The sequence below is a fragment of the Tachyglossus aculeatus genome (assembly GCF_015852505.1).
Source record: "Tachyglossus aculeatus isolate mTacAcu1 chromosome 12 unlocalized genomic scaffold, mTacAcu1.pri SUPER_6_unloc_1, whole genome shotgun sequence".
In the NCBI taxonomy this organism is placed as follows: Eukaryota; Metazoa; Chordata; class Mammalia; order Monotremata; family Tachyglossidae; genus Tachyglossus; species Tachyglossus aculeatus.
In genome coordinates, this window is record NW_024044828.1 from 20,232,364 (window position 1) to 20,244,221 (window position 11,858).

Sequence of the window (11,858 nt, forward strand, 5' to 3'; positions counted from 1 at the left end):
GAGTCGGGATTCGAACCCATGACCTCTGACTCCAAAGCCCGGGCTCTTTCCACTGAGCCACGCTGCTGCACTTATTATGTGCAAAACACTGTTCTAAATGCTACAAGGTGATCAGGTTGTCCCGTGGGGGGCTCGTGGTTCAGTGGAAAGAGCCTGGGATTTGGAGTCCGAAGTCATGGGTTCAAATCCCAGCTGTGCCAAGTGTCAGCTGTGTCGCTTTGGGCAAGTCACTTAACTTCTCTGTGCCTCAGTTCCCTCATCTGTAAAATGGGGATTAAGACTGTGAGCCCCCCCGGGACAACCTGATCACCTTGTAACCTTCCCAGCACTCAGAAAGTGCTTTGCACATAGTAAGCGCTTAATAAATGCCGTCATTATCATTAATCCCCATTTTACAGATGAGGTAACTGAGGCACAGAGAAGTTAAGTGACTTGAATAGGGTTCACAAAGCTCAGTGTGAATTAGGAGTCTGGTTCTGTTGTGTAAGGATTAATTTCCCCTCTCTGCCCTCTCAGTCAATCATATTGAGCGCTCACTGCATGCAGAGCACTGTACTAAGCGTGTGGGAGAGTACAATATAGCAGACTCATTCCCTGCCCACATGGAGTTTACAGTCTAGGTGCTCCTTATGCAATCTGTATAATAATAATAATAATAATAATAATAATAATAATAATAATAATAATAATAATAATAATAATGTTGGCATTTGTTAAGCGCTTACTATGTGCAAAGCACTGTTCTAAGCGCTGGGGGGGATACAAAGTGATCAGGTTGTCCCATGTGGGGTTCACAGTCTTAATCCCCATTTTACAGATGAGGTAACTGAGGCTCAGAGAAGTTAAGTGACTTGCCGAAGGTCACACAACAGACATGTGGAGGAGCCGGGATTCGAACCCATGACCTCTGATTCCAAAGCCCGGGCTCTTTCCACTGAGCCACGCTGCCTCTCACAGGGCTCACCACCTTAATCACTGTAGCCTGGTGGAATGGGCTTGGGAGTCAGAGGACCTGGGTTCTAATCCCCGTTCTGCCCACTGCTTGCTGTGTGACCTTGCTAAAGTCACTAAACTTCTGTGCCTCAGTTATCTCAACTGTAAAATAGGGATTAAATCCTACTCACTCCTATTTAGACTGTGAGCCCCAGGGACTAGGTCCAACCTTAACAACTTGTGTATACAGAGAAGCAGCGTGGCTCAGTGGAAAGAGCCGGGGCTTTGGAGTCAGAGGTCATGGGTTCGAATTCCGCTCTGCCACACTTCTGCTGTGTGATCTTGGGCAAGTCACTTAACTTCTGTGGGCCTCAGTTACCTCATCTGTAAAATGGGGATTAAGACTGTGAGCGCCGCGTGGGACAACCTGATCACCCTGTATTCTCCCCAGCGCTTAGAACAGTGCTTTGCACATAGTAAGCGCTTAACAAATGCCTATTATTATCATTATTATTATTATTATTATTATTATTATTATTATTATTATTACCCCAGTCCTTGACACATAGTAAGCACTTATAGGAGAAGCAGTGTGGCTTAATGGAAAGAGCCCGGGCTGCGGAGTCAGAGGTTGTGAGTTCTAATCCCGGCTCCCCCACTTGTCAGCTGTGTGACTTTGGGCAAGTCACTTCACTTCTCTGGGCCTCAGTGACCTCATCTGTCAAATGCGGATTGACTGTGAGCCCCACGTGGGACAACCTGATTACCTTGTAGCTACCCCAGTGCTTAGCACAGTGCTTTGCACATAGTAAGTGCTTAACAAATAATAATAATAACGATGACATTTATTAAGCGCTTACTATGTGCCAAGCACTGTGCTAAGCGCTGGGGAGGTTACAAGGTGATCAGGTTGTCCTACAGGGGCTCACAGTCTTAATCCCCATTTTACAGATAATGATAATGATAATAATAATAATAATAATAATAATAATGGCATTTATTAAGCGCTTACTATGTGCAAAGCACTGTTCCAAGCGCTGGGGAGGTTACAAGGTGATCAGATTGTCCCACGAAGGGCTCACAGTCTTAATCCCCATTTTACAGATGAGGTAACTGAGGCACAGAGAAGTTAAGTGACTTGCCCAAAGTCACACAGCTGACAAGTGACGGAGCCGGGTTTTGAATCCACGACCTCTGACTCCAGAGCCCGTGCTTTTTCCACCGAGCCACGCTGCTTCTCAAATACCAACATCATTATTATTATTATTACTTCACTGGGCCTCAGCTACCTCATCTGTAAAATGGGGATTAAGACTATGAACCCTATGCGGGACAGGGACTATGCCAACCCGATTTATTTGTATCCACCCCAGCACTTAGTACAGTACCACAATTAATTAAGAGAAGCAGCGTGGCTCAGTGGAAAGAGCATGGGCTTTGGAGTCAGTGGTCGTGGGTTCAAATCCCGGCTCCGCCATTTGTCAGCTGTGTGACCTTGGGCAAGTCACTTAACTTCTCTGGGCCTCAGTTACCTCATCTGGAAAGTGGGGGTTGACTGTGAGCCCCCCGTGGGACAACCTGATCACCTTGTATCCCCCCAGTGCTTACAACAGTGCTTTGCACATAGTAAGCGCTTAATAAATGCCATTATTATTATTATAATTAATTAACAAATACCATTTAAAGAACACCAAAAAACTTCTCTGGGCTTTTACATGTGGTCCCTCTTAGAATGTGAGCCCCATGTGGGACCTGATTATCTGGTGTCTACCTCACTGCTTAGCGCAGAGTACGCAAATAACAAATATTATCATGATTATTGTCATCATTATCTTCCCCCAAAGGCTTGGAAAGGGGTGCTCAAAAGATAAGAGTTGAAAAGTGCTTTAGACCTCTCCCAAAATTATCTCTGGGGATCATTAGCCCGGATGAAACAGCCTGGAGCCTCGAATCTGAACACCAATGGTTTCTGAAAGGCTAATCCTTCCTTCCCCTTATAATAATAATAATAATGATGGCATTTATTAAGCACTTACTATGTGCAATAAGCGCTGGGGGGATACAAGGTGATGAGGTTGCCCCCCGTGGGGCTCCCGGTCTTCATCCCCATTTTACAGATGAGGGAACTGAGGCACAGAGAAGTTAAGCGACTTGCCCAAAGTCACACAGCTGACAAGTGGCAGAGCTGGGATTTGAACCCATGACCTCTGACCCCAAAGCCCGGGCTCTTTCCCACTGAGCCACGCTGCTTCTCTTCTTCTGCCTGAGCCTCCAAGTCAACCTTATTTATTGAACGCTGACTGTGTGCAGATCTCTGTACTAAGCGCTTGGGTGAGAACAATACCGCACACTCATTCCCATCTCTCAGATTACTTCCTGTCTCTCAGTTTCTCCCTCAGAAGACCCAAGGTAAAATAATAATAAAAATAATTGGTATTTGTCAAGCACTGAACTAAGCACTGGAGTAGATACTAATAATGGCATTTGTTAAGCGCTTACTATGTGCACAGCACTGTTCTAAGCGCTCGGGGGGATACAAGGTGATCAAGTTGTCCCACGTGGGGCTCACGGTCTTAATCCCCATTTTACAGATGAGGGAACTGAGGCTCAGAGAAGTTAAGTGACTTGCCCAAGGTCACACAGCAGACATGTGGCAGAGTCGGGATTCGAACCCATGACCTCTGACCCCAAAGCCCGGTATCTTTCCACTGAGCCACGGATACTAGATAATCAGATCCCCTAATAATAATGACAATTGTGGTATTTAAGCGCTTACTATGTACAGGCATTGTACTAAGCGCCAGACTTGGATACAAACAAATTCTGGTCTCACAGGGGGCTCATTCATTCATTCATTCGTATTTATTGAGCGCTTACTGTGTGCAGAGCACTGTACTAAGCACTCAGTGTTGAGCCCCATTTTACAGATGAGGCAACTGAGGCAGAGAGAAGTGAAGTGATGTGCCCAAGGTCACACAGCAGACGAGTGGCTGTGGAAAGAGCCTGGGCTTGGGAGTCAGAGGTTGTGGGTTCTAATGCTGACTCTGACCCTTGTCAGCTGTGTGATTTTTGGGCAAGTCACCTAACTTCTCTGGGCTTCAGTTCCCTCATCTCTAAAATGGGGATTAAGACCGTGAGCCCCCTGTGGGACAACCTGATCACCTTGTAACCTCCCCAGCGCTTAGAACAGTGCTTGGCACATAGTAAGCACTTAACAAATACCATTTAAAACCTCAATTGACTATATTAATGATAATAATAATGATGGTATTTGTTAAGCACTTACTATGTGCCAAGAACCAGTCTAAGCCCTGGGGTAGATACAAGGTGATCAGGTTGTCCCACGTGGGGGTCACAGTCTTAATCCCCATTTTACAGATGAGGCAACTGAGGCACAGAGAAGTGACTTGCCCAGAGTTACACAGCTGCTAAGTGGCAGAGGCAGGATTAGAACCCACGACCTCTGACTCCCAAGCCCGGGCTCTTTCCACTGAGCCATGCTGCTTCTTATTCAGTGCTTACTGTGGGCCGAGCACCGTACTAAGCACTTGGGATGGTGTGGTTTACAGACTGAGGCATTGCACCCCTTGAGGGGCTTCTAGTCTAGAGGGAATCTGGTGGAATTGGTTTTTTTTTTTTTAATGACATTTGTTAAGCGCTTACTATGTGCAGAGCACTGTTCTAAGCGCTTGCAGGTCTTGGATGACTTTGATGTCATCAGGTCGGTCCAGCGGTAGGAAGATGTATTTATTTATTCTCCCCATCTCTGGTGAACGCTCCCCATGGGGGTGAGATCAGGGGTGCAGAGCAGAGCGGGGCCTGTCTAGGAGAGTTTCTCTGGAGGGCTGACTGAGGCCTCCTTTAGCAGCAGGAGGGATTTGGGAGGGATTTCTGTCTCTCCCCCGGTTTCTCTGATCATCCTTGCCTGTTGGCAAACCTAACTCTGTCTTTTTCTCGCTGTCTCTCTCTCTGTGTCTTTTTCTCACTGTCTCTGCCTTTCTGTCTCTTTGTCTTTGTCTCATTGTCTCTGCCTCTCTGTCTCTTTGCCTCTCTTTGTCTCTACCTCCGTCTTGCCGTCTCTGTCCGTCTGTCTCTGCCTCTGTCTCCTTCTCTTTGCCTTTCTGTCTCTGCCTCTCTGTCTCTCCATCTCTGTCCCTTTGTCTCTGCCTCTCTGTCTCTTTGTCTCTGTCCCTTTGTCTCTGCCTCTGTCTCTCCATCTTTGTCTCTGTCTCTCCTTCTCTTTGTCTCTCCGTCTTTGTCTCTTTGTCTCTGTCCCCTTGTCTCTTTGTCTCTGTCCCTTTGCCTTCTTGTCTCTGTCCGTCTGTCCCTTTCTGCCTCTGTCTTTGTCTCTCCATCTCTGCCTCTCTGTCTCTTTGTCTCTGCCTCTCCATCTCTGTCTCTCCGTCTCTGTGTCTCTGCCTCTGTCTCTCCATCTTTGTCTCTGTCTCTTTGTCTCTGTCCCTTTGTCTCCTCGTCTCTGTCCGTCTGTCTCCTTGTCGCTGCCTCTCTGTCTTTGTCTCTCCGTCTCTGCCTCTCTATCTCTCCGTCTCTGTCTCTGCCTCTGTCTCTCCGTCTTTGTCTCTTTGTCTCTGTCCCCTTGTCTCTTTGTCTCTGTCCCTTTGTCTCTACCTCTCTGTCTCTCTGTCTCTGCCTCTGTCTCTCCGTCTTTGTCTCTGTCCCCTTGTCTCTTTGTCTCTGTCCCTTTGTCTCTTTGTCTCTGCCTCTCCGTCTCTGTCTCTGCCTCTGTCTCTCCATCTTTTTGTCCCTTTGTCTCTGTCCCTTTGTCTCCTTGTCTCTGTCCGTCTGTCTCTTTGTCTGTCCCTTTGTCTCTGCCTCCCTATCTCTCCGTCTCTGCCTCTGTCTCTCCGTCTTTGTCTCTGTCCACTTGTCTCCTTGTCTCTGTCCGTCTGTCTCTTTGTCTGTCCCTTTGTCTCTGCCTCCCTATCTCTCCGTCTCTGCCTCTGTCTCTCCGTCTTTGTCTCTGTCCACTTGTCTCCTTGTCTCTGTCCGTCTGTCTCTTTGTCTGTCCCTTTGTCTCTGCCTCTCTATCTCTCCGTCTCTGCCTCTGTCTCTCCGTCTTTGTCTCTGTCCCCTTGTCTCTTTGTCTCTGTCCCTTTGTCTCTGCCTCTGTCTCTCCATCTTTTTGTCCCTTTGTCTCTGTCCCTTTGTCTCCTTGTCTCTGTCCGTCTGTCTCTTTGTCTGTCCCTTTGTCTCTGCCTCCCTATCTCTCCGCCTCTGCCTCTGTCTCTCCGTCTTTGTCTCTTTGTCTCTGTCCCCTTGTCTCCTTGTCTCTGTCCGTCTGTCCCTTTGTCTCTGCCTCTGTCTTTGTCTCTTTGCCTCTGCCTCTCCGTCTCTGCCTCTGTCTCTCCATCTTTGTCTCCCTGTCTCTTTGTCTCCGTCTCTGTCTCTCCCTCTGTCTCTCCGTCTCTTTGTCTCTGTCTCTTTGCCTCTGCCTCTCCGTCTCTGCCTCTGTCTCTCCCTCTTTTTGTCCCTTTGTCTCCTTGTCTCTGTCCGTCTGTCTCTCTGTCTTTGTCTCTCCCTCTCTGTGTCGGCCTCTGTCTCTCCGTCTTTGTCTCCTTGTCTCTGTCCGCCTGTCTCTCTGTCCCTGTGCCTTTGTGGCTGCCTCTCCTTCTCCGTCTCTTTGTCTCTGCCTCTGTCTCTCCGTCTCTTTGTCTCTGTCTCCCCGCGAGGGGCGGAGCCATGCAAATGAAGCGGCGATGGGAGGGGCGGGGCCATGTAAATTTCCCAGCGGTGGGGGCGTGGCTATGCAAATGAGCCCCGGGGAGGCGCTCGGCGTCTGGGCCCTGGCCCCGCTGTGCCCGGACCGGCCCGAGCCGCGACGCGCAGCCCGGTGCCCAGCCCTGCATCCCTCCATCCCTCCCTGCATCCCTCCCTCCCTCCCTGCATCCCTCCCTCCATCCTCCCGATCCCTCCATCCCTTTATCCGTCCATCCGTCCATGCCCCCCAGGGACCTGCCGGACGTGGCCCAGGCGGCCCAGGGGCCCCGCCGGAGCAGCGCGCCCACCGAGCTGGGCATCAAGTGCGTCCTGGTGGGCGACGGCGCCGTGGGCAAGAGCAGCCTCATCGTCAGCTACACCTGCAATGGCTACCCCAACTGCTACCGCCCCACCGCCCTCGACACCTTCGCAGGTACCCGCTGGGGACCGGGGGGACGGTGGGGGGGACGGGGCCAGAGGGGACAGGGGAGAAGGAAGGGGAGACGAGGGGGCTTGGGAAAGGGCCGGGGGAGAAGGGGAGAGAGGGAGCCTGGAAAAGGGAGGCTGGAAAATGGGCAGGGGAAAAGGGGAGAGGGAGCCTGGAGAAAAGGGAAAGGGGAGAAGGGGAGAGGAAGCATGGGAAAGGGGAGAAGGGGAGAGGAAGCATGGGAAAGGGAGAAGGGGAGAGGAAGCATGGGAAAGGGGAGAAGGGGAGAGGAAGCCTGGGAAAGGGGAGAAGGGGAGAGGAAGCCTGGGAAAGGGGAGAAGGGGAGAGGAAGCCTGGGAAAGGGGAGAAGGGGAGAGGAAGCCTGGGAAAGGGGATAAGGGGAGAGGAAGCCTGGGAAAGGGGAGAAGGGGAGAGGAAGCCTGGGAAAGGGGAGAAGGGGAGAGGAAGCATGGGAAAGGGAGAAGGGGAGAGGAAGCATGGGAAAGGGGAGAAGGGGAGAGGAAGCCTGGGAAAGGGGAGAAGGGGAGAGGAAGCATGAGAAAGGGAGAAGGGGAGAGGAAGCATGGGAAAGGGGAGAAGGGGAGAGGAAGCATGGGAAAGGGGAGAAGGGGAGAGGAAGCCTGGGAAAGGGGAGAAGGGGAGAGGAAGCCTGGGAAAGGGGAGAAGGGGAGAGGAAGCCTGGGAAAGGGGAGAAGGGGAGAGATAGCCTGGGAAAGGGGCAGGGGAGAAGGGGAGAGACAGAGCCTGGAAAAGGGGCAGGGGAAAAGGGGAGAGGAAGCTTGGGAAAGGGGAGAAGAGGAGAGGAAGCTTGGGAAAGGGGAGAAGGGGAGAGGAAGCTTGGGAAAGGGGCAGGGGAGAAGGGGAGAGACAGAGCCTGGAAAAGGGGCAGGGGAAAAGGGGAGAGGAAGCTTGGGAAAGGGGAGAAGAGGAGAGGAAGCTTGGGAAAGGGGCAGGGGAGAAGGGGAGAGACAGAACCTGCAAAAGGGGAGAGGGAACCTGAAAAAGGGGCAGGGGAAAAGGGGAGAGACAGAGCCTGGAGAATGGGGGAGTAAGCTTGGGAAAGGGGTAGGGGAGAAGGGGTTAGGAAGCCTGGGACAGAGGTGGGGGAAGGGGATAGGAAGCCTGGTTAGAGGTGGGGAAAGGGGAGAGGGAGCCTGGAAGAGGGAAGGGGGAGAAGGGGCCTGGGGCTAGGGGAAAAGGGGAGAGGGAGGTTGGGACAGAGGCAGGGAGAAGGGGAGAGGGTGCCTGGAAAAGGGAACGGGGAGAAGGGGAGAGGGGGGTTTGGGACAGGAGAAGGTGGACCCGATGAAGAAGAGGGGACCAGGATTGAGGGAAGGAGACTAGGACGGGCTCAAGGGGCCTGGGCAGAGGGAAGGAGGGAGACCAGGTGGACAGGCGTTGGGGGAGACTGTTGCATACTGTGGTGGTGGGGGGTGGCATCTTTCCATGTCAGGGGCGTAGGCAGAGCCCACGGTGGAAGAAGAGAACCCCAGGCTCAGGAAGAGGCAGGACTGGGGGGCTGTGTGTGTGGTGTGTGTGTGTGTGTGTGTGTGTGTGTGTGTGTGTGTGTGTGTGTGTGTGTGTGTGTGTGTGTGTAAGGAGGACTAGCTTGGGGAGATCCCTAACTGGATCCATTCCCCCCCACCCACCCATCTCTCCCCCTACAGTACAGGTCATGGTGGACGGAGCCCCTATGCGGATTGAACTCTGGGACACGGCTGGACAGGTGAGAGGGGTCTCACTTGGGAGGAGGGGAGCGGGAGGGTCTCCCCCCCACACCCCCAACCCTTGTCTTCTGTCCCGGTGCGGCTGCTGTGGGGTCCCCGTGCTGACCATCCCTGCTCTCCCTGGGTCCACTTGCACTGGTGAACCCCCTCCGGACGCCAGCCAGACACGGGCTCGAGAGTCAGAAGGACCTGGGTTCTGATCCCAGCTCTGCCACCTGTCCGCTGTGTCACCCTGGGCAAGTGACTTCACCTCTCTATGCCTCAGTCCCTCCTCTGTAAAATGGGGATTGAGAGCGTGAGCCCCACGTGGGACGGGGACTGTGTCCACCCCGATTTGCTTGTATCCACCTCAGTGCTTAGAACAGTGCTTGGCACGTAGCAAGTGCCCAAAAAATACCGTGATTATTATTATTAGGAGGAGTTTGACCGCCTGCGCTCCCTGTGCTACCCCGACACGGACGTCTTCCTGGCTTGCTTCAGCGTGGTCCAGCCCGGCTCCTTCCAGAACATTGCCGAGAAGTGGCTACCCGAGATCCGCACCCACAACCCGCAGGCGCCCGTGCTGCTGGTGGGCACCCAGGCCGACCTGCGGGATGATGTCAACGTGCTGATCCGTCTGGACCAGGGGGGCCGGGAGGGCCCCGTGCCCCCGCCCCAGGCCCAGGGACTGGCTGAGAAGATCCGGGCCCAGGGCTACCTGGAGTGCTCGGCCCTGACCCAGAAGAACCTCAAGGAGGTATTTGACGCAGCCATCCTCAGCGCCATCGAACATAAGGCCCGGCTGGAGAAGAAGCTCAATGCCAAAGGCGTCCGCACCCTCTCCCGCTGCCGGTGGAAGAAGTTCTTCTGCTTCGTCTGAACCCCCCGCCGCCCCCCGACCCTGGCGGGTCAGGAAGCAGCAGGGGGTGGAGGGCAGCGGAAGGCCGGGACTGAGGGGAGTGGAGCGGGGGGCGAGGGAGTGGCAGTGCCAAGGTGAGCCACCTCCCTCCTCAACCCCAAGCCGGGGTCCCCCTTCCCGGTGACCCCTGCGTGGAATTCCCTCTTGGAACCGCAGCACGTGGAAGGAGCCGGAGCCGGATTCCGGAGCCCCTTGAAGGGAGCGTGGCCTTCACTGGGAAGCTGGCTGCCTGCTGCCCCGGCGCATTCCGGGATGCGGTTCAAAGCATCCCAGCCTAGGGCCCACCGGGTGTCCCTAAACAAGGAAAAATCCCTACTGGATTGGGAGCGGGGACCCCCCATGACCTAAAACTCTCCCATACCCACCTCAAGGCCTCCCAGATTCCCGGCCCTGAGGAAGGATGGAAGAGGGACAGCCCGAGCGATGGCCGGGCCTGAGAAAGCAGTGGACAGAGAGGCCTAAGGGGACTCGCCCGGAGAGCGGGACGCAGGCCAGAGCCAAGGAAAGAGGAGTCGGAGGGAGGAGCAGAGGTCAGTGATGACATTGTGAGGTCCTTCTCCCTGGCCTCAGCCCAACCCCGCCTGGGGCTGGAGAGGGAAGAGCCGGGGAAGGGGGGCAGGAGTGAGAGGAGTGCTCTCTGTCCCGGTTTCTTACGCACTGCCCAAACTGGCTGGACAGGGAGCAGGGGTGGCGGGCCCGCGGTGCGGGGGGAGAGCTGTGAGGAGAAGAGGAGCTGAAAGAAGTAGAGAGAGGAAAGGGCTGTGGGTCCCGCCACACTCTGAATAAAACCCCCGTGTCTTGAAGCAGCTGTCCGCCTGGGTCATTTTCGGAGGGATGACACGGTGGCCGGCAACTCTCACGGCTGGCTAGTCACTTCTTTCATTCATTCAGTAGTATTTATTGAGCGCTTACTGGGTGCGGAGCTCTGTACTAAGTGCTTGGGAGAGGACAATACAACAATAAACTGACATATTCCCTGCCCACCATGAGTTTACAGTCTAGGGGACCAGTGGGCTGAGGGGAGGTGTTGTACTGTCCTCTCCCAAGAGCTTAGTACAGTGCTTTGCACACGGTAAGCGTTCAATAAATACATTGGAATGAATGGAGGGGCCCGGGGTTGGGGTGGAGCGGCTGTGGTGGGGTCTACCTGCTTAGGACCAGGGTGGTCCGCGGCCTTGTGGGGGTCTCCCCCACCCCCTCAACCTCTTACCCCCAGTTCATGACAGTCTCCCGAGGGAGTGGGGACTGGGGCGTGGGGCTGTTGGGGCGGGGCTTCCCCTTTTCCCAGGCGGGCAGGCGTGGGAAGCAGCCGGGAAACGGGTTTCCCCAGGTGTCCGTGCCAGGGCTGTTTTCCCATGACTTCACCGACCGAGAGGGCGGCCTCCCCCCTTATCCCCCCCCCGCGCCTCGCACTCAGCCCCGGGGAGGGCAGCGGCTCTGGGGCTCAGCTGGGAACTCTTGCCTTGTTTCCCGGACTAGGCTGGGCCCTGGCATCCAGGTTGCCATGCAAGGTGAACCCCCTTAATCAGATTTATCAAGCACTTAATAATAATAATAATGGCATTTATTAAGTGCTTACTATGCACTAAGCGCTGGGGAGGTTACGAGGTGATCAGGTTGTCCCGCGGGGGGCTCACATTAATCCCCATTTTACAGATGAGGGAACTGAGGCCCAGAGAAGTTAAGTGCCTGGCCCAAAGTAACACAGCTGACAAGTGGCGGAGCCAAGATTTGAACCCGGGACCCCTGACTCCAAAGCCCGTGCTCTTTCCACCGAACCGCGCTGCTTCTCTTGTGTGCAAAGCGCTGAACTAAGCGCTTGGAATAGTAATAATTAGTTACGGGACTTGTTAACCGCTTACTGTGTGCCGAGCTCTGGGGTAGAGATGAGCAAATTGGGTTGGGGACAGTCCCTGTCCCGCGTGGGGCCCACAGTCTCGATCCCCATTTTACAGATGAGGTAACTGAGGCCCAGAGGAGTGAAGTGACTTGCCCAGGGTCATACAGCAGATACGTGGCAGAGCTGGAATTAGAACCCAGGTCCTTCTGATTCCCAGGCCCGTACTCTATCCACTAGGCCATGCTGCTTCTCCCCATAATTGTATTTATTAAGCGCTTACTATGTGCCAAGCAC

The 11,858-nt window shown here is 53.9% G+C and overlaps 1 protein-coding gene across 1 annotated transcript; it reads left to right on the top strand.

Moving 5' to 3' along the window:
* The first annotated feature begins 6,873 nt into the window (after positions 1-6,873).
* On the top strand, positions 6,874-9,757 carry RHOV (ras homolog family member V). The gene is made up of 3 exons (XM_038741432.1): positions 6,874-7,084; positions 8,767-8,825; positions 9,242-9,757. The coding sequence occupies exons 1-3, from the start codon at positions 6,892-6,894 to the stop codon at positions 9,683-9,685; spliced, it is 696 nt and encodes a 231-aa protein (XP_038597360.1). The 5' UTR covers positions 6,874-6,891; the 3' UTR covers positions 9,686-9,757.
* Positions 9,758-11,858: the final 2,101 nt, after the last annotated feature.

What these genes read in the sequence shown, in the direction of transcription:
- RHOV (XM_038741432.1), top strand. Translation starts at nt 6,892, where the DNA reads ATGCCCCCCAGGGACCTGCCGGACGTGGCCCAGGCGGCCCAGGGGCCC. An exon ending in CGCCCTCGACACCTTCGCAG is followed by an intron (nt 7,085 to 8,766) that starts GTACCCGCTGGG and finishes CTCCCCCTACAG; the next exon opens with TACAGGTCATGGTGGACGGA. An exon ending in TCTGGGACACGGCTGGACAG is followed by an intron (nt 8,826 to 9,241) that starts GTGAGAGGGGTC and finishes TATTATTATTAG; the next exon opens with GAGGAGTTTGACCGCCTGCG.